General features: G+C 38.3%; 1 protein-coding gene across 1 annotated transcript in view; it reads right to left on the reverse strand.

Annotated features, from left to right (window-relative positions):
- Positions 1-26,951, reverse strand: part of LOC150089683 (glycerol-3-phosphate acyltransferase 1, mitochondrial-like) — a 226,456-nt gene that overhangs the window by 121,886 nt on the left and 77,619 nt on the right. Inside the window, exons 7-8 of the mRNA XM_090368730.1 lie at positions 13,697-13,805; positions 2,151-2,247 (exon numbers count right to left, since the gene is read on the reverse strand). Coding sequence (XP_090224856.1) covers positions 2,151-2,247; positions 13,697-13,805 — 206 coding nt within the window. The remainder of the gene's footprint in view (positions 1-2,150; positions 2,248-13,696; positions 13,806-26,951) is intronic.

Consider the following 26,951-nt stretch of genomic DNA (forward strand, 5'->3'; position numbering starts at 1 on the left):
TCCATCATGGCTCGAAAACAGATGTCCACGTTGAGTGATCTGGCAGGGATTTCATTTTAAATGTATATATTTTGGTGACAATTTCATTCATTGAAATGAGAGAAGCAGTTCAGTTGCTTCGACATATAAGCTCTGGACAGGTGATGTTCGAAATGCTCCAGTAGCAATGCAGATGGCTTGATGGTGAAATGGGTCAAGCCATCGCAGTACGCTGTTTCTGGCAGATGCTTACACAGTTGGGACTCATAGTCTAATTTGGATTGGACCAGCGCATGATAGAAGTGGAGTAAAGTATGCGGTCTGCTCCACAATTATTAGATGAGATGGTACAAAGGAGGTTCAGTCCTCTTGTGGAATTGGTCCGCAGCTGGCAGATATGTAGAAGGAATGTCAACTTATGATCGAACACAAGACCAATGAATTTTGTCTAGAGTGCTACTGGAATAATTGTTTGTCCAAGCTTTATTTCTGGCTCGGGGTGAAAGTTCTCTTAGTGACAAAAGTGGATTCAGATGGTCTTCTAAGATAAAAACCTGAAACCATTAATCACTGCCAAAGAGTTGACATGGTCAATGGCATGCTGAAATTGTCTTTCGATAACCATCATGTTTCTGAAAAGATGCTAAAGTTATCAACAAAGAGGGCACTATTTACAGCTGGAGGAAGTCGTTCAATAATAGAATTAACTTTGATAGCAAAAAAGTGTGACACTTAAAACTGGCTTTTGGAAGACTCCCTCCTTTTGGTAAAAATGTTGAAAGAGAATGGACCCCAACAAACTTGGAAGGAGTGGTTCAGTAAAAAAATTTTAATACCTCTTAGATTTAATGACCTCTAAGATTATAGATATCTTTTAAGATTCAAAATTTCCAAGCCACTCACACACTTTTCTACATCAAAGAAAATCAACACCAGGTGCTCACGTTTGAGAAAAGCATCTTGAATAGAAGTTTCCAATCTAATTACATGATAGTGTTAACCTGTTCCTTTGGAAGCTACATTGTACTTCAGAAAGGAGGTCATGTGCTTCTAAATACCACATGATATTGAGCATTGATCATCCCTTCCAGGACCTTGTACAAGTAGCTTGTCAAAGCAACTGGACAGTAATTGTTTGGAAATTTTGGATCTTTTCCTGACTTGGGAAAGGCAAGCATGATTGCCTTAAGCCAGGAGTCCGGAAACTGGTCTTCAAGACAGATTCTCTTGAACAAAAAGAGCAGTTGATCCATAGATTCAGATTAAGATGTTTGATCATCTCATAATGGACGTCATCTGGCCTGAAAACACTTGCCTGGGATAGATATAGTGCCATTTTCAATTCCCACTGTGTGAAAGGCTGATTGTATGCCTCCAAGCTATTTGAAGATAACGTCAAATGCTGCTTTTCAGCTTTTTTTTTTAGGGCTAGAAACTCAGGGGGATAAGATGTTTCAGTAGGCACTTTAGCAAAAGCAAATATCTCGCCTAGAGCATTCTAATTGTAGCTGGATCTGCAATTCTGTATTCATTATGTTCCAGGATCAGTGTAGCATGAGATGTATATCCGCCTTTCATTTTCCAGACTTTGTCCCAGAGAAGCTTAGGGCATGCCATCTGGGTGATGGAAGATGTGAAGTAGATCCAAAATGATTTGTGATGGGACAACAATGAAATTTCCCCCACACTTTGTTTTGAGCCTTTCTTGCTACTGTGCATTCTGCATTCCACCACGGTCTTGGATATGGTGGAAACTGCATTGATGGTTTCAGAATTGCAATTGCTGCTGCTTGGACAATACTTTCTGTGAAGTACCTCACTGCTTGGTTCCTTGCTGACGGTGGTGGTACTAAAAGTTGCCAGACGCTTGAAAGCATTCCAGTCAGCCATGTATATCCCCTCATATCAAGTGTACTTGATAAGAGGGAATAAACATAAGAAAAAAAAATATAGTATTAGCTTCAAAGGTACATATGAACACTAATGGAAATTCTATATCTTAATTTTTAGCAAAATAAATTTTACTTAAATTCACGTGGTTTAGTAGTGTTCCTTTTTTAACAATAATTGATTATTCAAAATAATTTTATATCCCGATACATGACTATGAGAAAAAAATAAATAAATTTACATATTAGAAATCCTAAATAAAAAAAAAAAAGAAGTTTTACCTGAATAAATCTCTTTAATATTTCTATTTGACCTTTATGTACATAGATACCAGTCAACATTCTACCCAGCAATTTGTATAATATCCAACTGGATATCCTGAAATTATTTAAAACATGAAAATCAAGGCATGAAATAAATCAAGTTAATTTTAAATGGTTTATCCTTTGAATGTTCTGCAATCTCACTCCTTTTCTCCCATAAGCTGTTTTTCATTTCATAAATACAGCCAGGCCTCGCATAACATGAGTTCGATTAACGTGTTTTTCAGTTACCACTATTTGAAAAAATTGTACCACTTTTCACTTTACACAATGGAAATTTTCAGTTACTGCGATCTTTTTTTTTTTTTTTTTTATGTGATAGTTGAAAAAGATTTGAATTGCGTGTTAAGCTTACCATGTGTTGGACAGACAATAAACAAATGTTTGCCTGCTGCCCGCCTCAGTTTGTTCCATCAACCATCAAAAGAAGATGTGTTACTTGTTTGTCTCCCACTAATAAAGTCAATGCAGACTTGCATTTAAAAATTCTAATTTTTAAATGAGCCAGATGAAAATGTTACCATGAAGGAGATAACGGTAAAAGAACTAGATGAAATCTTTCGTAATGCAGAGAACCTCAAACAAAAGGTTTGAGGTTCTCTGCTATATTTATTTCGCCAGGGTCCAGAGAAGATTGTTGTCAGCTATCGGAAATTGATTGATGAAAAGAGAAAGTCAACATTGTTCAAATATATCCGTAACAAATTGTTTCTTCATTGTGCATTTTATGTCAGAGGTTCCCAAACTTTCTCGGTTCACGGTGCCCTTAGCGTCTCAGTAATTTTTTTCATGGCACACCTAGACCAAAAGAAACACCTAACAGTTCTGTTTATTAAGTAGTTAGGTGCAAAACAACTTAATAAGAAATGTTGAAACTGCGAACTACCTCGAACTAGTAGTTCACATGGTGTCCAACAGATGTCAAGTATTGCGCATTTCCCTCAAAAATTTAAAATATTCCGCGGCACATAGTTCAGGAACTTCTGTTTTATGCAATAAACATTTAATTCCATAATTATTTTCATTATTTTTTACAGGGTATACAGTTAAAAAGTTATTTAAAAGGTATTTTTAAAATTCTTTATGGACAGGAATGTCAAGGACCAATTATAATTTTTCCTATTGATTATTATATTCGATTAACGTGTTTCCATTTGTGCGATGCGCTCCCGGGACAAATTAATTGTGTTAATTGAGGTCAGCCTGTAAATAAGAAATAACTTATATATATACATATTTTCATAAGAAATATTTTGTTCCAGCAATACTATATTATTTTATAAATCAATGAATTTATTAACATAAATTCAAAAATGCAAAAAAATGACTCCAAAATTATGTCAAAAACAGAAGTATAAAACACTTCTTACTTTTCAATATAGTCATTCCCCCTCCCCCACCAAATCAATTAAATATTTATTCTAGTTCAACTTAAGGCTGACTGATTGACAATATAAGATTTTAAAGTTTGGTATTCAGATCATCCAATCATAACATATTTACATATTATTTGAGAAAACTCAACAATGCAAGCATTTTCTTAGATATTAAAATAAGCAGAAATTGATAAAAATCAGGTCAGGAATATTGAGTGGTTAACTCAATTTCTCCAAACTTAATTTTCAATAAGATTATGGAAAAATTCTACTTTTTTTTCCCCCACAATAAGTGGTTAATGCCACTTATTCTGGTCCAAACTGAACTATTTACACAATGCAGAAACAATTACAGATACAAATTATTAGTAAACAAACTGGGTATGCTGAGGTGCAGTATAAGATGTCTTTAGCTAAGTTGCAAAGAAAAGTAATAATGCATTCTTTGTTTATGTTAAGAATAGAAAGAAAGTGATAAAGCAGACTGGCCCATTGTATATAAGTAGCATAACTATTAATGATACTGTTCAGACTGCGGACAAACTGAATAAATATTTTGCATCTACATTCCCATGAAAAGCTTTTAGTGATGGTGATAATAGAAGTATACATAATTCCAGTGCTTTTTTTTTTTCCTAAAAAACCTTTTACTGATACAGTTGCCAAACAGAGTATTGAAGGATAGTTAGTGATTGAATTCAATGTCTTGAAGCATTTATCTCAGGGGTCGCCAACCTTTACGTGGTAACGGGCTTCTTTTGATATTAATTAAACAGTCACGGGCACCAAAGAATAATGCATTTTATTAAGGGTTTTATATTGAAAGATATAAACTAGAAAATTAATATATACATTACATACTCTGCAAAACAATGTTATTTTATGATTTTACTTTTTTAAATACTAAAATAAAATTTAATTAAAATTAATGTGAAACTTGTGATTGCATTTCTTCAATTATTGAACGAAAAAAAGCTGGAGTATAAGATAAACACCCAGCTCGCAAACAATCAATTAGATGTGCATCTGTAAGTCTAGATCTATTCTTTGACTTTATGAACTTCATACTAGAAAATCATGACTCACAGAGGTACGTTCAATGAAAGCAAGAGTTCACCATTAGCACTACATTTTTTAACAAAGGATATTTATTCTTGTCCACCCGACTCCAGAAATCATTTTTTTATATAATTGTAAAACCATGTCACTTTGAAGGTTAACAATTTCTAGTTCAGTTTCTGCAATGTCTGTTTTAAATAAGTTTCCAAATAATACTGAAATCTCAGAAATACCTACATTTATTGAAGGGATTTAGAACGTTTCACAACTGGTTCAATTTTCTTGAAATAATCCGCCCCAGGTTAGCAGTGACCTGACAATCCAACACAGTCCGGGGATCTACAGACTGTTGGATTGTCAGATTTTTCACTTGGGCACATGAAAACCCTTCAGCAGGCACCTTGGTGCCTGCAGACATACGATTGGCGATCCCTGATCTAGCTGAATAACTGACTTGAGTCATCAATAATCTAATGACTGGAGTTAATGAACAGAGCCACAGCCATATAATCAACTTTCTTGCTATCAGCAAAAAAATACAGTGAAAAATACTCTTTATAGCAAACACCACTGGGGCAGAAGAAGATTTCTCCGATATAAGGGTCCATTTTGCTGAGATCAATGTACATGTAGTCAGTTTCAATAATTCGGGAAAATGAAATTTGTTGTAACTGGTTACTCAACAGGCTTTTTTTATTGCTTATCATTATACATTTGTGTTTCAATTAACTTTTAATAAATAATGCATAATTAATTTTTAATAAACAAAACTTTTATTTGTGTTATTTATTATAAAACATTAACTTTTAGTAAAAAATTAATATAAATTGCTTTTAGATTATTTCATTTTCATTGTGGATAATTACATAACTAGTTTTACTCTATATTTGTCAGTTTTGCTCACATAGAATCCTTTTGATGTGTTTAGGTAATCTAATGCATCAGCATATTTTTTATAAATTTGGGGTCATGCTGTTGTTCGTCCTTTTCAAGGTCTTCATTGTTCATAAATTCATTTACAATGACTTTTACTTCAGCATTTATGCCTGCCACCACTACATTAGAGTCTACAGAAATATATTCATCACTGTTTAGTGAAAAATTTCCTAGTGTCCATAGCAAGCCCTTAAGTACAAATGCATCAACTGCATCTGCAAAGTCACCATCACACTGACTAACACTCAAATCAAATCCCACTTTGTGGAAGTAGTTTTTAATTGTAGAGTACTCACTGCATTCCATGTTGCACTAATCCAGATTATAGCTTGTAGTACATCTATACTTTTGCAAAGTTTAGAACAAATTTTTCTTCAAGTTTTTAATTCAGGTGTTTAAGAACTATGTGTCATTATTTCACCTTAAAGTTTGCAATTATTCCTTGATCTATTGGTAGAGAAGCAGATGTGACATTGTGAGGAAAAATCAGTTTAATGCACGAGTCAGATGTGACATTGTTAAAAAATAAAATAACTTTTCTTTTTGTGGAAAATCCAACTGGATTACCTATTTGGTCATTATCTCCCTAGTCATCCAAACCATACTGTTTGATTTCCAATGCTTTCCAATATTTTCTTAATCCAAACCTTTTAAACACTTTGCTTTATTGATTTGCCTATAACAAGAGATATTTCACGAATGCCCATCATGCTTGTACACAAAAGCACAGTTAGGTGCTCCTTTGCCACTTTACTTCCAGCATATTTTTCCATTCTAAGGGATGTTGTTATATCTGGAACTGTGCAAAAAAGGCAGGTCCATTTCATCAACATTCAATATGTTTTCTGGTGATTATGCATCAAGTATAGACAGTAGCCTTTTTTCCATTCAGACAGTTTCCAAATTAACATCGGAAGGTCCCCACATATTGCTTTGTAGGAAATATTTTGACTCTATGGAACTTACCTAACCTGCCATTAGACACTTTAAAGTCAATGATGCCAATTTCTTAGCAGTTTCTAAAGCTTGGATTTGAATTATAGGCGCAGAGATGGGAATGTTTTGACTGCATACCCAACTACACCACTCAAAAGTAAATTTATCCAACAAAGCACCTTTTGTCATAAGAAAATGGTATCCTGCTTTTCATTTCCATTTTCCTCACCTGTTTTAGAAAAGTTTCTTGATTTTTTATAATTGCTGCAGCTGAAGTCTTTCCAATTTTGAAATGATCAGCTAACTTATGAAATCCATACTTTTCTTTTCTAGAATATTCTATTACTTCTACCTTTTCTTTCAGAGTTAACTGTTTTTGAGACATACTGTAGTACAGTACAAGAATGTAAATGTAAATTCTTATCCAGGCCTGGAACTCTGTACGAAATTTCACAATCATCCTGGTTCTGTCCATTTGAAATTTACTACAATACTGTAACAACCACATACTATGAGGAAACAAAACTGAGCCATAAAGAATAGACAGATGGTAGTGTCAAATATGTGAGTAGGTTTTTTAATTTTGAAGATCTAGACATACCATATATTTAGTACTGATAGACTAAGGAGTGGTTTGAATCAGTGTCTGATTCGGTTTGATTGACAGTTTGATTCACGTAGCATGCATTTGTAGAGGACTTTAATGCAAATGCATTAGAGTCTGATTTTAGGTGTTAAATTTTTTTAAAAGAAACTTATTGTACTGTAATAAATTACAGCTGTGTTCTCACACATTCACACTGAAACTCTCCCCTTTCTCTCTCTCTCTCTTTCACCAGTGGCATCTCTCAGGTTAATTTTATTGCTTTCTAAGTGATGCGCACGCACACACAGTTCAGTTTCATTTCGTTAAGTTGTGACAATGCCGAAAGTTACATCAACTAAACGTGTTCAAAGATTTCGACAAAATCACAAATCTAATGTTCAAAAGCAAACACCAAAGTCGGCAGTGGAACCCAAGAGAGTCATCTAGATTCACATTTCTGTCCAATTTCCATTCCTTTATTTCAATATAACTTCGAACGCTGGGCTGTAGATTTTGGCATGCGTTGTACTTGTTGCATGCAGTGACGCAACAAGTACATGCGCATACGCATGCGTCCAAGAAAATCAATTTTATGCAACAAGTTACGTACAATTGAGCAACAAAACTGTTGCCCTTTGAGAACTCTACAAGGATATATAACTAGATTCCATATCGGTTTTTTTCGAGAGTTGAACAAAGGTGATTTCAACACTGATGTTAAGAAACCTGAAAATGCTCCATTCCTCAACTTCATGGAATCAACATTCGATCTTAAACTCGCATCAGATCCTACAAAATCTACGTGTGGTCAATCATGTATCGACTTGGTCTTCAATCGCAATGTTAATAGTTTGAATTGTTTCAACTATGTATCCTACTTTAGTTGCCACAAACCTTTGTTGATTGTAAATGAAAATACCGAATAAAATAAAACTGATTTTATTAAGCTTAAATTGTATTTTTTCATTTCACATGACATTATTCACCTTCGGCTCCATGGAGCAAACATCGATTTTTTCCCACCCAAATAAGTGCAAGAGTAGAAAGGCATCATGGGTCAACCCAGAGAGAAAGAGAGACTCAAGTTTCCAAGTTACTTCTCTGGAAAATCACTAAAATAAGTCCAAAAGACTCATTTTTTCCATCACTAAGACAGGGTTTAAGAAGGGCTTGAAGCAGATAAGAACAGTGTAATGCTGTCCTGGTTTGGGTAGCAATAATCCCAGAATTACATACTCAGATGGTATCACACTCAGGTTTTGTTTGTTATTTGGATTTTAGGAGCATTAGCAACTAAGGCCATATTGCTCCGGGATATGCGGTGGTCATTCCCTGACCTTTCCACATCCTCCGTATTTGGTGGTGATGGGCTCGAACCCGGGTCTAATCAAGAAGCGTGTGCTACGCACTGCTGCTCCTTCCCACCTGGCTACGGAGGCGCCTGTGCAGGATGGTCTTGTCTTTTATTACGATACACGGTCACAGATCTCTAGTATGGCCTGAGGTCGGTGATTGCAATACAGTAAACTTTCTTTGATCAGCTGTTATTTTTGTGCTAGTGTCTGATGTATTATTCTGGCCACCTAGTCGAGTCTGAGTGTACTCAGCCTGGGTAATTACCCTATATCCTGCAATAATGTGCTAGATTGTTTCTCGGACCAGGTGGCATTGACAACATGTGTCATCTGTTACTCCAGGGACATTGGCAACATATTTCCTGTAGCTCCTGATGTTGATTACCTGCTCTTGGATGGCGAGCATGAATCCTTCAGTCTCGGGAAAGAGCCTTCTGTTCATGACTCAGGCTTTGGAAGCCATCCTATTTATGTAGTCTTCGTGGACGTCGTAGCGTCTGCCATGGAGTGCCTTCTTCACCCATTTTTCTGTCTTTGTTTCTTCTGTCTGTGTGAGTGTGGTTCCTTTGCAAAGCTGAGTGTTGTATGCCATTTGTATATCTTTCTTATGGCTTGGTAAATTGATGCTGTGTTTTTCTGGAAATAACCCCACAGGTTCTCAATCGCCTTGTTTTGTTCAATGAGGTTATTCAATCCCTCCCTCCTCCTTTATGGGCTATGGTGGTCCCTTGATGGTCAATTAATTGATCTCATAATTGGTCCAGGTTTGGGATCTCAGATTGGACCAACATTATTATTATTATTATGTGACTTCTTCTCCTTATGGGATTTTTTTCTACCCCATGACAGGTACTGAAACCAAGGTGCATGGCATGGTTTTGTCCAGTTACTATTATTGGTCGAGGAACTCTGACTATCCTACAGGTGTTCAGGATTACAGCTTTCTGGAGTTCCACGTACGTATTCTCTGGGAGGCCTATTGCTGCTATGCCAGTGGTTGACATGGTAATTAGAATGGTCATTACTTGTTCCATATGCCACATTTTTTTGATTTCCTGTTTTAGGTTTATGTACTTCTTGATCTTTTCCTAGTACATATTAGCATTAGTAGAGGCATATGATGCAAGAAAGTGAGCTTATGCAGCATCAGCCAAAAAAAAAAAAAAAACACTTCCATTTCACCCCTCCGTTCATTCAAAACACCTGTCCAGCTGAGCCTTAAATTTATTTAGGCTATCAACTTCCACAAGGAATGGAAGTCTGTTCGACTTCCATTCCTTGGAAGTCGAACAGACGAAAACAACCACCCGCTGGCTAAAGGCAAATTTCCGCACATCCATCCTACATCTGTCTTTCCTCAATCTGAATTTATGCCCTCTCAGGTGATTATTCTGAGCAAGAGGAAGAATCCCATCGGCATTGAGCATGCTCAAACCATTCAAAGCTTTATACACCTCTATCAGATCACCTCGCCGGTGCCTAGTCTCCAGACACTGCAATTTGCAAACCTTCGTAAGAGCAACCCTTTGTTCCATTCACTAATCTTGTTGCCCTTCTCTGTACTCGTTCCAGCAGCTCTACATCCTTCTTGAAATGAGGCCTCCAGACCTGTATACAGTACTCAAGGTGCAGCTTGACCATTGCCTTATACAAGGGAATAATCACCTCCCTATCCCTGCTAGAAAAATTCCTGTATATCATTGACAAGACACCATGAGCTACTCTTGCAGCCTGTCTGCACTGCTCAGAGAACTTCATATCTGCCTGCACAATTACCCCCAGGTCCTTTTCATTCTCTACCATTGTCAGTGTAGTATCACAGAGGTGATACATTGCTCTGGGGTTGCTGTTTCCCATATGTAGTACTTTACATTTGTCAATGTTAAACTTCATTTGCCACCTCTCAGCCCATCTGCTCAACCTTTCCAGATCCTGTTGCAGCAGCATAGCGTCAGTAGTGTCCTTAACAACCCTGCCAACCTTTGTATCATCTGCAAACTTGGACATTAAGCTTGATACACCATCAATATCATTTACAAATACAGAAAACAATAATGGACCCAACACCGAACTCTGAGGAACTCCACTAATAACATTAGTCCACGATGAGCAGTGTCCATTGATTACCACTCTGTCTTCTCCCCCTGATCCATAGCAGCAATTTGCCTCCAATGCCACACTGCTCCAATTTGTGCAGCAGTTTTCCATGTGCAACAGTATCAAAAGCCTTTCTAAGATCCAAATATATAATACCAAAGTTATTCCCTGCATGCAGTTCTTTTGTGACTGCATCATAGTATCCAATCAAATTGGTCAGGCAAGACTTTCCCTTAACAAAACCATGCTGTGTCCGAACTATAACTGAAGTCTTGTCTAGATAATCCTGCAGCGCTTCTTTAACCAGTGCCTCCATTAATTTTCCTGGAACAGAAGTTAAACTCACAGGTCTATAATTACTTGTGTCAGCCTTTGCTCCTCCTTTGTGAATTGGGGTCACATTTGCACATCTCCAGTCTATGGGTACCTCTCCTGAGTCCAAGGAAGCTCTCATAATTATGGCTAAGGGTTTGCTTACTTCCTTTCCTGCCTCCTTTAATATAACTGGATAGATTCCATCCACCCCAGGTGTCTTTCTTGTGTTTATCTTCAACAATTTCTCCTCCACTTTACTCTCAGTTTTTAAAAGATATTCTGGAGGTTGCTGTTGTTGGTAAGTGCTAGGTCAATCAGGGTTCTCATCTGTTGTGCAGGATCATTTTGTCTGTTATTATGGCACTATTATACCACTCCCTCCTTCTTTCCGGGCTATAGTAAACCTCTCAATAGCCGACCTCAGGTTATGTTGGTGGCACTTGGTCATCATTATCCAAGTCAATCTCAATCTCTTCCAGCTCAGTGTTGGTCCAATTTATGATCCTGAAGAAGTATGTCAGTATGGAGACTGCATATGTATTTATGGCTCTGACCATATTCCTGCCATTCAGCTTGGATTTTAGCAGGTTTCTCAGTCTCTGGTGGTATTTCTCAGTCAGGCAGGCCTTAATCTCCTTGTGTTCTAACTGGCAAGCATGCATCATCCCCAGATATTCTCTCTCTCTCTCTCTCTCTCTCTCTCTCTCTCTGTCTGTCTGTCTGTCTGTCTGTCTGTCTGTCATGGCTTCAATCTCTTCACAAGTATTGAGCTGGTAGTTTCAGCTGACTGGATGTCCTTGATGCAATCTATGGGACTTGCATTTATATAGGCCAGTGTTTTTAAACCTTTTTGTTCTGGTGACACACTTGCTAATTAATCCAGTTTCCACAACACAGCATGTAATGAAAATTAAAAATTTTGTTAACACATAACAAACATACTTATAATTCATTATTTTACAATAAAACAGACCAAGGATCATACTATGACATGCTACAACAGTGTTCCTCAATCTTTTTGATTTTACTTTTCAACGATCCAATTCTCACAACAAGTCATCAAATAAAAGGTAAATTTTCTTAGTTAAAGCCCACAAAAAACAGTTAAAATTCCTTAAACAAATTACAATAAAATTATTTAATGTTTATTTATTAATATCAATTAGTACAAATGAGCCAAGACATTTCAAGAGTGTGTACAATGAATCTACTTAAAATTCACTAGGTAACAAAATTAGGATGAAGAAATAAATTCTGGTGAACAGCAATCAAAAAATTTATGTGAAATTTGGGCCTGGTGTTGACTGCACAACCTTGTAATTTGGGGAGAAATTTTTTATAATGCAACCCTTCTGCTTACAGAAAGAAGTCTTTTTTTTTTTTTTTTTATTTTTTATCTCAGCGAGTGCCAAAAATGCTAACTTGCAAGGGTAGGATGTGAAAAAATGCATTATTACCATCATATCTTGTTCAGACAGAGCTGGAAATTCTTTGGATATGGTTATAGAAAAATTTTAATTGCTTAAAAATTGCATACAGTTAATTATCTTTTTAAATTTGATCCTTCGAAATATGGAAGGAGTTTAAATTGCAAATGGGACAGGTTTTTTCCCAAAGGGGAATTCAGCAGCGGGCAATATCTGGCTATTAAATCTGGCAATATGATTAATCCAATTATCAAGCTGGAAGTTTAACAAAAGATTAAATTTTGTGTTTTGGTATTATCAAGGAGTGGGAGTTTTAACTTGCTTTTAATGAGTCATTAATTAAGGATTTTTTTATTTTTTTATTTTGTTAAAGGTATAACTAGGGAGGAATTTTTTATAACTATCGAATAATTTTTGCACAATGCTTTTGAATTGAAAAAATGTGAACACAGCGTTTTAAGGCCGATAATCGGGAAATTGATGAAAGCCACATTGAAAAACAAATAAGTAGGAAGTTTCAAGGAAACAATTTAGCAGAGAATCCCAGGAAGTATGGGTTCAAGAGTTCAGTGCATTATTGCTGATTCAAATATTTTGTAAACTGGAAATTCTCATTTGGGAGGTATTTTTAAGATTAATTAGGCTAAGATTACTAGAACTAATGTTTAATATTAATGAAAAGAAACTTTTTAGAGATTGGCAGTGATCAGAGTCAATCTTGGCAATGATATAGTACGCATTCCACTTCCAGTCCATTTCCAACCACATAATTTTACATTTCATTTCTACACTAAAGAGCATCTTTGATCCTGGTTTTTCTTTGGTACAGTAAATCTGCAGCAAGCAGAAGGTTGAACACAAGTTCGTTGCAAATAGTAGTTTAAACACAATTTGCTGCAAGTAGTACTTTGAACACAGTTTGTTACAAATAATAGTTCGAATGCAACAACATTTACCAATTCCCACAAGAAAAAAAAAAATCTGTAAGTTTAAAAGTTCACAGAATAATGGAATGCCCCCCCACAGTTTGATACTTTCTTCGTTAAAACTTTATCTACATTTTTTAACATAATAAATTCCATATTTAGGATTTTATACTCTAAAAAAAGCACATGACAAGGTACACAACTGCTCATAATTTATTTTTGCCATCCAAGCAATGAGTAGATGGTTTTTGCAATTCTTACTGTAATGTGTCCTAAATTTATGTCACACATTTGATTTCTTTAAACCAAAACACACACACTTTTTTGCAACTATAAAGGTTGCCCCAAAAGAAATTTCAACCATCAAGGTAGAACAAGTGCTTTCACTTACATATTGTTTTTATCTGTGCAACGAACTTATAAATAATAACTCTCATACAAAATTTACTTTTAATAATTAGGAAGTTAAGATGTGATTAAACATCTATTACCTTAAAAGAAATGAAGAAATAGACGACTTCATCCTCAGTAAAATGTGTTCAGCTCGTAATCTGTGTTTCTTGGACATTGTAGCAGCATGTGTAGAATCCAGTCCTCTCTCTACAACAATAAATAAAACTTAATTTAATTTATAGTTTAATTAAATAAAATAGACTCAAACATGCTTAATTAAAATCACATGCTCAAATCTTAGCAATTGCTGGCATAGCTAAATATAACAACCATTTTAAATATACGGGGTGTTTCAAAAACAGCTTTACAACTTTGAAAGGGTATATAAATTTATTTAGAGGGTATACATAATATTTTGAAATGTCAAAATGTAGCAATACACTTCAAGTGCAATGCACGTGGACTATAGTACCCAAACTACCACTGCAGGTGCTCCCAGGCAGTTGAGATCAAGATGGCAACTTTCACGGGTGCACAGCAAGCTCATTGTGTGTTTTGGTTTGAAGAAACAAAGGCTGCTACACAAGTTCAAAGAAAGTTTCACACTCAGTATAAGGAACCTCCTAGTAGGCCTACAATGTACATGTGGCACAAGAATTTTGTTGAGACCGGATGTTCTGTGCACCATGCCAAGTCATATGGTAGGCCACATGTTCCTGATGATGTCATGGCAAGGGTTAGAGATAGCTTCATTCGAATTGCACAAAAGTCAATGTGACATGCGTCTCGGGAAAGTGGTATTCTACACGTGGCTGTGTGGCAAGTGCTACAAAAACGTTTACACTTAAAGGCGTACAAATTATCCATCGTGCAACAACTTATGAATGCAGATAAGCTGGTTCGTAACGAATTCTGTATGCAAATGATGCATCAGATAGAAGATGATGAGGGATTTCTGGATTTCGTAATTTTCAGTGATGGGAGCACATTTCATGTCACTGGTAAGATCAACACCCACAACTGCAGGATTTGAGGCACCGAAAATCCACGTGCCTCCCTGGAACATGTTCGTGATAGCCCAAAGGTGAACAAGTTTTGTGCCCTCAGCAAAGAAAAAGTGTACGGCCTTTCTTTTTCATGGAGATGACCATTACTGGTATCGTGTACCTAGACATGCTCCAACAGTTCCTCAAATTGACAAAGATGACCAAGAAGGATGCAATCACTTCCAGCAAGACGACGCACCCCCTCATTACCTTGGAGAAGTGCGCAAGCACCTCAACACCCAATTCCCAGGTCAGTGGATTGGTCGAGGGGTGCTGATAGCATGGTCACCTTGTTCCCTGGATCTTTACCCCTATGGATTTTTTCTTATAGGGATTTGTTAAAGATCTAGTGTACATACCACCCTTACCTGCAAATGTCGCTGAGCTTTGAACTCAAATTATTGCCGTAGTTTCAAAAGTGACACCAGAGATGCTACGATGCGTGTGGCAAGAAATTGACTACAGGTGGGACATCTGCCACATTACAAATGGAAGTCACATTGAACCATAACTATCCAAGATAAAACTTGAAGTGGTTTTCTACATTCTGACATTTCAAAATATTGTGTACATCTTCTAAATAAATTTATCCTATAAATAAATTTATATACACTTTCAAAGTTGTAAAGCTGTTTTTGAAACACCCTGTATACAAACCAGTAAAATAAAAGAAATCTTGCCTCAATATAAATAGATAACAAATACAGCTACTCCCCAACTTACATAAGGGTTGCATTCTGTGGAACTCTACATAAGTTGGAATTTTACGCAAGTTGGAATTTCCCTAAATGCTTATGCAGCACTCGCAAATTTGATTGAATTTGGTTGAAGAAAAAAAGAAATGTTTCAGGAATATGTAAATAGAATTATTTATTCAATTTTTTTATCTCATGCATAGGAAAAATTACAAAAGTGTTCAAAAGTTTTACCATTCGAGCATCGTTGCCAGAATTAACTCTCCAGCTGATAAGAACGCCGCTGTGGAGATTTAAAAGGGTTTTTTTCCCAACACATCACAAAATTTCTCTGCAGCTGCAGAATCAACACTGGTGAATTCACCACATACTTTAATGTTTTGGAAACCAGCACGATGCTGGTTTGGTTTGTTTTGATTTTATTGGCGCATTAGCTACTAAGGCTATAATGCGCCAAGACCATGTCATTTATAAAAAAGTTTAAACTTTCAGTGACCTAAATAGTTAGGTCACTATGTCCAAAGGTATAACAAATATATAAAAGAAAAATGTAAATTTTATATACGAGCAAAAATTGATTTTAAAAAGCTAAAAACAGCAGACACATTGTCATTGTCGGATAAAATCCTGACTGAGTGTATACGGTTCATTCAGATGATTAAAAGCGGTAAAATGGATATTGCTAAAATCTGGACAATCAATTAAAATGTGCCTCTTGGATAAAACTGTGCCACAGGACTCACACATAGGAGGGTCATCAGCCCTCAGCAAAAATGAATGAGTCAAATGACTATGTCCTATGCGGGTCCGGGCAAGAACAACTTCCTCCTTACGATTCCTGCGCAGACTAGACTGCCACGGTTCAATTACAGGCTTTATATGATATAATTTATTTGCAGTCTGTCTATTCCACGAATCCTGCCGCTGGGAGTGTATTTTCTCGTGTATTATTTGCCTGTAGTCTGTATAGGGGACTAACAGGCAGCGATTATTACTGGGAACTGCTGATTTGGCTGCGGTGTCAGCCAAATCATTTCCACTAATCCCAACATGGCTAGGAATCCAGCAGAAGCGGATATCATATTCACGTTCACGGAGGAAGTGAATCTTCTGCTGAATGCTAGACAGAACTGGATGAGAATTATATCTCACAGTTATTAAGGCCTGTAAAACACTTAGAGAATCAGAGTATAAAATGAACCGTTGGTATTGGCATTTACTAATGTGATCCAAGGCTAACTCAATAGCGTGCAGCTCTGCAGTAAATATGCTACATTCAGAAGGAATCTGCTCCGATGTAGTGCTGTCTGTAAAGACAGCGGCAGATCCCACATATGATTCCGACTTCGAACCGTCTGTGTAAACTGGCGCGAAGTCAGAATGTTCAGCTCGGTGTGCTGAATAAAGCTGCAGGTAGTCAGATGATGGAGTGTCCCACTTTCCCCAATTTCTAAGGGAGAAGTCACATGTTGGAACATGAGCATGCCAGGGTGGAAGGGTTTGCTTTGGTGTTTGGGCAACCTTGTCTACCTTAATATTAAGTTCATTGAGTAGCTCTTGGAAATGAATACCAAAGGACGATTGGCAGTCTTACGGGTGTTGTACAGATTTTCCCATCGTGGCTAAAAAACGAATGGCCACTTAGGATGGTCTGGCAGGGATTTCAGTTTTAAGGCGTACTTTAAGGACAACTGCTTACGTCGAAGTGATAATGGTGGTTCGTTTGCTTCGACGTATAAGCTCTGGACAGGAGATGTTCGAAATGCTCCAGTAGCGATACGTAGATCCTGATGATGGACAGGGTCCAGCCATCGAAGGGCACTGTCTCTGGCTGAAGAATATACTTGGGACCCATAATCTAATTTGGATCGCACAAGTGCACGGTAAAGCCGTAGAAGGGTGCATCGGTCTGTACCCCAAGATAAAGAGGAGAGCGAGCGGAGCATACTAAGGCCTCTTGTGCACTTTGTGCGGAGTTGACGAATATGATCCGAAAAGGTCAGTTTTTTATCGAATATGAGTCCCAAGAATTTTGTGTTCGCTGCTACTGGAATAGCATTTTGTCCGAGCCTTAATTCAGGTTCAGGATGAAGATTACGCGTGCGACAAAAGTGTACGCAAACGGTCTTCTCCGGCGAGAACTTGAAGCCATTAGCAAGTGCCCAGGAATTCAGACTATCAATGGCTTTCTGCAGTTGTCTTTCTATAACCCTCATGTTGCACGACTGACAAAAAATGCTAAAGTCATCGACATAGAGGGCACTGTTTACAGTTGGAGGAAGTTCTGTGATGGAATTTATTTTGATGGCAAAAAGCGTGACACTTAATACTGATCCTTGTGGTACTCCCTCCTCTTGGCTAAAGGAACGAGAGAGTGAGGATCCCACACGAACTTGGAGCGATCGATTGGCTAAAAAGTTTTGAATAAAAAAGGGGAGATGCCCTCCTCTAAGGCCTAGGCTATGTAAATCTTTTAAAATGCCAAATCTCCAAGTTGTGTCATACGCTTTTTCCATGTCAAAGAACACCGACACCAAGTGTTCGCGTTTTAGGAAAGCATCCCGGATGGATGCTTCCAATCTAATAAGATGGTCCAAAGTGGACCGGTTCCTTCAGAAGCCGCACTGGATGTTGGAGAGAAGGTCATTTGATTCGAGATACCATATTAAACGAGAATTAACCATTCTCTCCAGGATTTTGCACAGACAGCTAGTCAGAGCAATAGGACGATAATTGGTGGTGACTTTTGGATCCTTTCCTGGCTTAGGAAAGGCAAGAACGATTGCCTTTCGCCAGGAGTCCGGAAACTGCCCTTCAGTAAAGATTCTGTTATACAGAAGGAGCAGACAATCCATAGATTTTGGTGAAAGATGTTTAATCATTTCATAATGAATGCCATCTGGTCCAACGGCACTTGCTTTGGAAAGAGCGAGGGCTCTTTTCAGTTCCTGAATAGTGAAATCCCCGTTGTAGGGATAAATGCTCTTAGATTTAAAGTTAAGTGCCTGTTTTTCGATTTTATATTTCAGGACCAGGAACTCTGGGGAATACGAAGATGTTGCAGAGATGTTAGAGAAGGTTTCCCCAAGAGAATTGGCTATTGCAGTTGGATCTGCAATAGTGCATCCATTATAATCTAGGATTGAAGAAGGGTGGGATGTATATTTTCCCTTCATTTTCCGGATTTTATCCCAGACTACCTTAGAGTTGGTAGTCTGGTTAATAGATGATGTAAAACGGATCCACGATTCCTTTTGACTCTGACGGCGGATATATCGAGCTTTGGCTCGTGCACGTTTAAAGGCTATAAGGTTGATCGTGGTAGGATATCGGCGGAATATCCCCCACGCTTTGTTTTGAGCCTTTTTGGCTGCTGTGCATTGTGAATTCCACCAAGGTTTGGGAAATGGTGGAAACCAGGCAGATGTTTTTGGAACAGCATTCGCAGCTGCTTGGACAATATTTTCTGTGATGTACTTAACTGCATCATTGATAGGCTCTTGACTGACTGTGCTAAGATCAAAATTTGCCTGATGTTGGAAGGCAGTCCAGTCAGCCTGATCAATCTTCCACCGTCGTAACCTGAAGGGAAGACATGGTCTCCCACTGTGTAACGAGGTTATCACAGGGAAGTGATCACTTCCGTATGGATTCTCCTCCACTTCCCAAGAGAGTGAAGGGAGTAGAGAAGGGGAGCAGATAGAGAGATCAATGGCAGAAAAAGTACGGGTAGGCATGTGGAAGAAGGTATTTGTTCCAGTATTTAGAAGGGAAAGGTCATTGTCATTTAGCATATGCTCTATGACTCGTCCCCCTTCCATTGATGTTAGCACTACCCCACAGGGTGTTATGTCCATTAAAATCCCCGAGAAGTAAGAAAGGGGGAGGCAACTGCGTTAGAAGATCATCAAGGTCTTCCTGGGAGATGTCAGTCCCAGGTGGCAAATAGATAGAGCAGACTGTTAATAAAAATCCCACCGTAAGGCGAATTGCAACAGCTTCTATGCTAGTTGTAATTAGCAAGGGCTGCACTGGGGTCTGGTTACCCACAAGGATAGCCACTCCCCCATGAGCAGAGCCATCAGCAATGCTATCCTTTCGAAAAATTGTGATGTTGTGCATGGTGGGATCATCATTTGCCTTTAGATATGTCTCCTGCAAGCAAAAGCAAACTGGCTCATGCTTTTGCAGGAGAGCCTTGATGTCATCAATATTTCACCAGAATCCACGACAATTCCATTTTAGGAATTTAGCCATTATTTTGGCTTGGTGGGTCCATCAGGCGGCTTCCGAGGTGCTGAGGGCTTACTTTTATCAGTCTTGGGTTTATCTTTTTTGGGGAAGAATGGACGCTGTCCCGTGTCCATTTCTTCCTCTGCAAAGAGTTCCAAGACTGAATCTTCAGGTACCTCCTTCTGCTCGACATCCATCTTTTCTTGGGTACTAGGGGGGACTTCACCTTTCTTATTCTTTTTTTTCATAATTACCTTTGTTACTTGTGGAGCATTAGGAGGTACCGATATAGGAGTGGCAGCTGATTTGTCCTTCTGTGCAGGTTTTTGAGAACTTAAGAGATAACGCGCAATGGGAGTGAAAGACTCCTTTGGAGGAATGGTCATGTCTGTCTGAGTTCCGACGGAACATCTCCCTGCTACCTTCTGGGCGTAGGTAGGTCTGTTGATATTCAGGGGTTTCACCGATTTCCTTGCCTCCTGGTATGATATGTTTAGCTCTGCCTTCAGCCGTTGAATTTCTTTTTCTTCTTTCCACCTCTGGCATGCTCGCGAGTAGGCCGGGTGTTCTCCCTCACAGTTAATACAGGTCGGTTTTGCGGCTGAACATGCTGTTGTTTCGTGGTCCTTTGCACCGCAGCGAGCGCATTCAAGGACTCCACGGCAGGCCATTTGAGAATGTCCATACTTCTGGCATTTAAAACACCGTAAAGGGTTCGGAACGTATGGACGAACTGAACAATTGATGTATCCAGCTTTAATCTCGTCAGGAGGTTTAGGAGAGTTAAAAGTCAGGATAACGCTCCTGGTTTTAACAATTTTTCCATCCCTTCGCGCAGTAATTCTCTTGACGGCAATAACTCCCTGTGGTTTTAATTCGGAGCAGATTTCCTCCTCGGTTACATCGAAAAGGTCCCACTCCGAAATGACACCTCTCGATGAATTGAGTGTTCTGTGTGGTGTCACTGTTATGGGTATTCCTCTGATTGATGTTACTCGGAGGAGATGTTCTGATTGCCTGTCATTTTTAGATTCAATCAAGAGATCCCCAGAACGAAGCCTCTTAACTGATTTGGGTGAACCTACTAACCCATCTAACCCTTTCTGAATAAAAAAGGGCGACATTTTACCAATCGGTTTTTCACCGGTGGAGTGTATAATTAGGAACCTTGGAACAGGCCCAGTTGGTAATTCAGTTCGCTGCCTCTTTGTACTAATAATACTATCTGTGTCTTCGTCTCTGTTTGCAGATAGGGACCGGGTTGGGGCCCCTGAAGAAATATGTTTATCAGGATTCATAGAGTTTTTATATGGTTCAGTGCCCGGGCTCCCCACCCACCACGGAGCCCAAAGGGATGCCCACTACCCGGCATGCAATAAATGCACTCGGGAGTGGAACGTCAGGGCTACCCAGACACCATACCTGCACCGCCGCCAGCCTGAATCCTGTCCCTCGGACCATGAGGGTAGGGGCATGGCATTGACACGGTTGACCCTCGCAGGCGAGCCTACTAGCCGGTTGATCCTAGCTGGGCCTTCCAGGACCTCCCGTCCTGTCGAAGCAGGGGCCAAAGTGGTGTATTGAGTTTGGGCCCCTCAACCACCAGGATCCCCCTTTCCGAATTTCCACGGGTCGCAGCGCACGGCAAACACGCCGGATTCCATTGATGTAAGCCTGGAACCTGGGCTGTGGGCGTTGGATCCCAGTGATGCTAGTCTGGAAGTCCAGCAGCGTCACTGGGAGGTCCCCTCACCACGTATAGGTACCCACGTCGAGGGGAATCACGATGCTTGAACCTATTAAACCACTCATTGCTTGCCACAAACTTGGCTTGAGGTTTGCCGTACTTCATAAATACTTCTTTCTTTTGCTTGAATGGCTATTGGACTCAGGGGCACTTGCTTCTGAATCTGATTTTCCATCCATATTATTAATAGCTTTTCCATCTTTGATATAGCACCTGAACACTGTTTTGTGATCATTGTCGATCTTAAATGCATTGATCCTTTAACATGTTCTTTTATATGTGCACTGTCTCTTAAAATAGTATTCACTATTGAAGCAGAGAGACCTAATTCCATGCAATAGATGACAAACTTTGTCCTGCTTCATCTTCATTTCTAAATCAATTTTGTTTCGTTTCCTAGCACTGCCAGCACTTGCACTTTCCTTTGGTCCCTTTTCCTTTACCAATGTAATAAGTACATAGGAATGAAGAGAAGATTCTGAAAATTTATTTATGTTTTTTATATGATTGAAGATTTCAGTGAAGGGAAACTCATTTCACCATAATACCGTAATGTAAAAACACACACACAATTCCAGTTATCAGTATTATCGCAAATGCAATAAGTTCAAGTTTACAACCCGTTTATAATAGATTGCGCTAACAGAAAAGCCCAATAAACCAGAAAGTGAAAATTGTTTTTATTGTTTTATGGTAGTGAACCCTAGAAATGTGTTTTAGAAAAATATTAACAAAGGCGTTCAAAACTGATTTTTATAACGGAACCTAGGCCTTCTAGCAGAGCAGGAACAGTGAGGGGAACTATACCACCACAACCTTATACACAACCCAGGTAGAGATCCTTATTCATTTTTTATTTAAGTCAGTTATTGAATTACTGAATTTACATCAAATATAGTTTGAAATAACTTAAGAAAAATTTGTGACCAGTCATTATTGTGAGAGAGAAACAAGACCTGGTTCTGTACAACCTGTCAAGTAATGTAATCTGCTATAAGCAAGTTTTTTTTTGTTTTTTAAGTAAAAGGCAAGAAGTCTGTAATCATAATACAAATTATTTTCTTCAAAGTTAATGTTCATTATTAGGAATGCACAAGTCTATCTTCAATGGTTGAAAGCTGTTGCCATTGGGTGCACATGTATTTTTTGTGCTAGTAAATTTTACAAGTGGTGAAATGCTGGTGGTGCTTGACTTTCACATTCTTTTCTAATATGGTATGTAGAATAAGGCTAGATTAAGGCTATAGTGATAATCAACGGACACTGCTCTTAGTGGACTAATGTTACTAGTGGAGTTTCCCAGGGTTCGGTGTTGGGCCCATAGTTGTTTTGCATCAACAGATGATGAAGGTATATCAGGATTAATGTCCAAGTTTGCAGATGATACAAAGGTTGGCAGTGTTGTTAATGACAGTATGCTCCTGCAACAGGATCTAGAAAAGTTGGGCAGATGGGCTGAGAAATGCAACTGAAGTTTAACATTGACAAATGAAAATTACTGCACATGGGAGCAGTAACCCCCAGAGAAACATACCAACTGTGTGGTACTACACTGTGTGGATAGTGGAGAATGAAAAAGACATGGGCGTAATTGTGCAGTCATATATGAAGTTTTCTAAGCAATGCAGACAGGCTGACAGAGCAGGTCATGGGGTCTTGTCAATAATATACAAGAATTTTGCTAGCAGGGATAAGGAAGTGATTATCCCTTTGTATAAGACAATGGTCAGGCCACACCTTGAGTACTTTGTATAGATCTGGAATTCTCATTTTAGGAAGGATGCAGAGTTGCTGGAATGAGTACAGTGAAGGGCAACAAGATTGGTGAGGAGAACGGAGGTTGCTCTTACCAAGAAAGGCTTAAGTTCTATAAACTGCAGCATCTGGAGACCAGGCACCTGTAAGGTGATCTGATTGAGGTGTATAAGGCCTTGAATGGTTTGAGCAGGCTCAATGCTGATGGCATTCTTCCTCTTGCTCAGATTATACACCTGAGGAGGCATAAATTCAAATTGAGGAAAGGCAGTTGTAAAATAGATGTGCAGAAATTTGCCTTTGGCCAGCTGGTAGTTGATTGCTGAAACAAACTTCCATCTGTTGTTATGGATGTTAGTAGCTTAAATAAATTTAAGGAAGAACTGGACAAACATTTTTAGTGAATGGATGGGTGAAATCGCAAGTTTTTTTTTGGCTGATGCTGTATAAGCTTGCTTTCTTGCATCGTATGCCTCTACTAATGCTAACTTCAATGCTAATGCTATGATAACGATGAAAGTGTAGCACAATTTTCATTATAAAAATGACCTTTTAGAGAGATAAATAGCTTAGTTATATAGCAAAAATTTCAACTTCCGAGGTCCTTGAACTAATTACCAAAAAAAAAAGTGTTAATGGGTTCACATTACGATATTTTCACCGATACCCTCATTTATTCCTACAGAATGCAAAATACATTTCCACGATTTTTATAGTTTGCACTGGCTGGCAAAAACTTAAGTCAAGTCGAATTTCCATAAGTCGAGTATTATGTAAGACGGGCACAGTGGCTGTAAATAATCCCTTATTAAATATACCATTGCCTATAAGTAACAAATGATACATGCAAAACATCCATCACAGCAAGAAGCCAGGAAATGGGATTCAGCACTGGCAATTTTATAATTTCATACCAACAGTTTATATACATCACAACTAGATTCCACAAATTTATTTTGTTGGAAGGTGGGGAGACTGCACATTATGCCATTCCTGTTACAATGAAGCCGTAAAATAGGGGAAAGCAAAGGATTCTTTGAGTGATACCACTATGAAATACAATGGGAAAGAGGGATCCACAAGCAATTCCATCTGATCTTTATCTGACCAAATGAAAGGCATCCTTGTGACATGAGTCAATTCATATCACAAGAACACCCTTCCCAATAACATAATGCATCTGAATGTGTGTTGCACAATCTACTTCTTACAGCTCAAAGAATGAACTGCAATAACTGGAGTGTCACTGAAATAGCATGCAATGACACTTCAATTATCACATCCAAATTAAGGAATATAATTAATTAAGCATGAACACATGCAAAGTTGTATGGGAGCTTCTGTTTCAAAGCCAGTAAGCAAATTAAGCTGAGCACAGTAGAATTACAAGTTAATATGAAATATGGTGACTATATCAATATATATTAAATTATATGGCAAATAGTGCACTATAGCTTCGTGAGGATCATTCATCACATAGCATACTGTGCAACTTGAACTATATTTGTCATAAAAGTACCACCACATACAGGATTTACTGCTTTGCCACTGTACACAATGCCAACATATACAGGAAAGTATGAGTGAGATTTGTCTAGTCACAGCATCTTTATCCAGGTGTCTAGTTTTGTTGTCAGTGATTTGCAAAAATGTAGTCTTCTGCACATTGATGAAATATTTATGAATAAGATACCAGCTATCAATGCAAGCTTCAGCTGAATATAAAAATGTTTGCATTGGTTTCAGGAAACAGTCAGTCTCAGCATATTGAGATATATTTCCAGGGAAAATAATGGAGTCACTGGTTAAAGAAGCATTGCGGGCTCATCTAGACAAGACTGCAGTAATAATTCAGACACAGCATGGGTTTGTTAAGCTTTGTTTGTTTGTTTGGGGATTTATTAGGCGCATCGGCATCTGTGGCCATAGTGCACCATACGTGTGGTTAGCGGGTATGCTATTTCTTCTTGAATAGAATTAACTGCAAAACTAGTACCAGTAGATTTACTTTTAACTAGTTAAACGAGGTGGTATACATTAATCATTTTGAGAAATGTAAAACTGCTCGAGACCTTTGTTTTATTATCCAAAAATGAAGTGTAAGAGGGTCTTCTGTTGTGGCTGGAGTAAAAAGAATCTGGTGTTCTCTTGTATATTTTGTGCATTCGACAACGATATGTTTTACTGAAAGCACAATGTTACAGTGATGACACCGAGGTGGTATCTCCCCTCTTAAAAGATAAGCATGAGTAACATTGGTGTGACCCATTTGCAGAGGAGCTAATATTACCTCCTGTTGTCTGATTGAACTGAAGCTGGTAGGCCATCGCTCAAGGTTACTTCGTTACTCAAGGTTACACTGATACTTCGAAGCTTATTGTTAGATTGATTTTCCCTTGATAACTGCCACTGGCACATGCATTTTTCCTGGATTATTGGTCTATAGTCTTGATAAGGTACCTTCATTTTTGTCAGGTTAGCAGATTTGGCAGCATTGTGCGCTAGTTCATTTCCAGGAATTGCCATAAGTCCTGGGACCCAACAGAAGTATATGTTTCTCTCAAGTTTTGACAAGATATGCAAAGAGGTGATCATTTCTTTCATGACTGGGTGGGCAATGTTCATGATGTTTTTCAGTGCTTGAAGGGCACTTAAAGAATCTGAGAATATTATGCTGTTTTTAATATCAGAGGACTCAATGTAATTCAGTGCAACCTAAATTGCTATTAGTTTGGCAGAGAATATACTAAATCCACATGACAATTGATATGCTAATGTGATGTTTGGAAAAACTACAGTGATTCCAATGAGGGCATCATTCTTTGATCGATCAGTATGTACTAAAACAAAATTGGGAAACTGGTCCACTACTGCATGGTACAGTTGCAAGAAATTTTTCCTATGTAAAGTAGATTTATTCTATTCATGAAGGTGTAAGTCGCATGTAGGTGAAGTGATGTTCCAAGGAGCAAGAGAGAATGGGAGGCTATGTGCTACTGCTAGCTGTCCTTTTACTCAAAGGACAGCTAGCAGTAGGGCGGTTTTGGTATAACCTGCTGTGATGTGATGCGAAAAAGTATCTGCCAATTTGGGTGTTCTGGCATAGTTCTAATTTTATATGCATAGCATAGTATCAATTGTTGTCTTCTGATTGAGATAGGCAGTTCATGTGCTTCACCATATAGACTATGTATTGGAGACGTGTGATATACTCCAAGGGCAATGCGTATTCCACTATGATAGATAGGATCAGCCAGTGAAGGACACTAGGTCTTGCTGAGCTATACATTGGTGCTCCATAGTCAAGCTTCGATCTTATTATAAAAGGCTCTGTATAATCGTAACAAGGTAAGGCGATCAGCTCCCCACTTAGTTGCTGAAAGAACCCAGATGATATTTAGCTTTTGTTGACAAGATGTTCTTAAGTTTTTTTTATATGCTCTAAAAAGGCAAGTTTATGGTCTAATGTGATTCCTAAGAACCGTATGGTGGGATGAACTGCTATTGGTTGGCCATTCAGTAGTAGTTCCAGATTTGGGTGGAGTTGATGTTGGTGGCAAAAATGGATGCACAACATTTTTTGGAGACAAAGTTGAAAGCCACTAGTTTGTGTCCATGAACTGATCTTATTTATTGCCTCTAACTGTCTCAACAGTATTTATGTTTTTTGCATGACACGAAATGCTTAAGATCATCTACAAATAGTGCTGTATCAATAATTTTTGGAAGTTGTTCAGCAATGGTATTTATTGTAATTATAAAAAGTGTGGCGCTGAGTACAGAGCCTTGGGGTTCTGGCATAGTTCTAATTTTATATGCATAGCATAGTATCAATTGTTGTCTTCTGATTGAGATAGGCAGTTCATGTGCTTCACCA

Source organism: Mastigoproctus giganteus, chromosome 2 (genome assembly GCF_048544385.1).
Source record: "Mastigoproctus giganteus isolate SK-2022 chromosome 2, ASM4854438v1, whole genome shotgun sequence".
Classification (NCBI taxonomy): Eukaryota; Metazoa; Arthropoda; class Arachnida; order Uropygi; family Thelyphonidae; genus Mastigoproctus; species Mastigoproctus giganteus.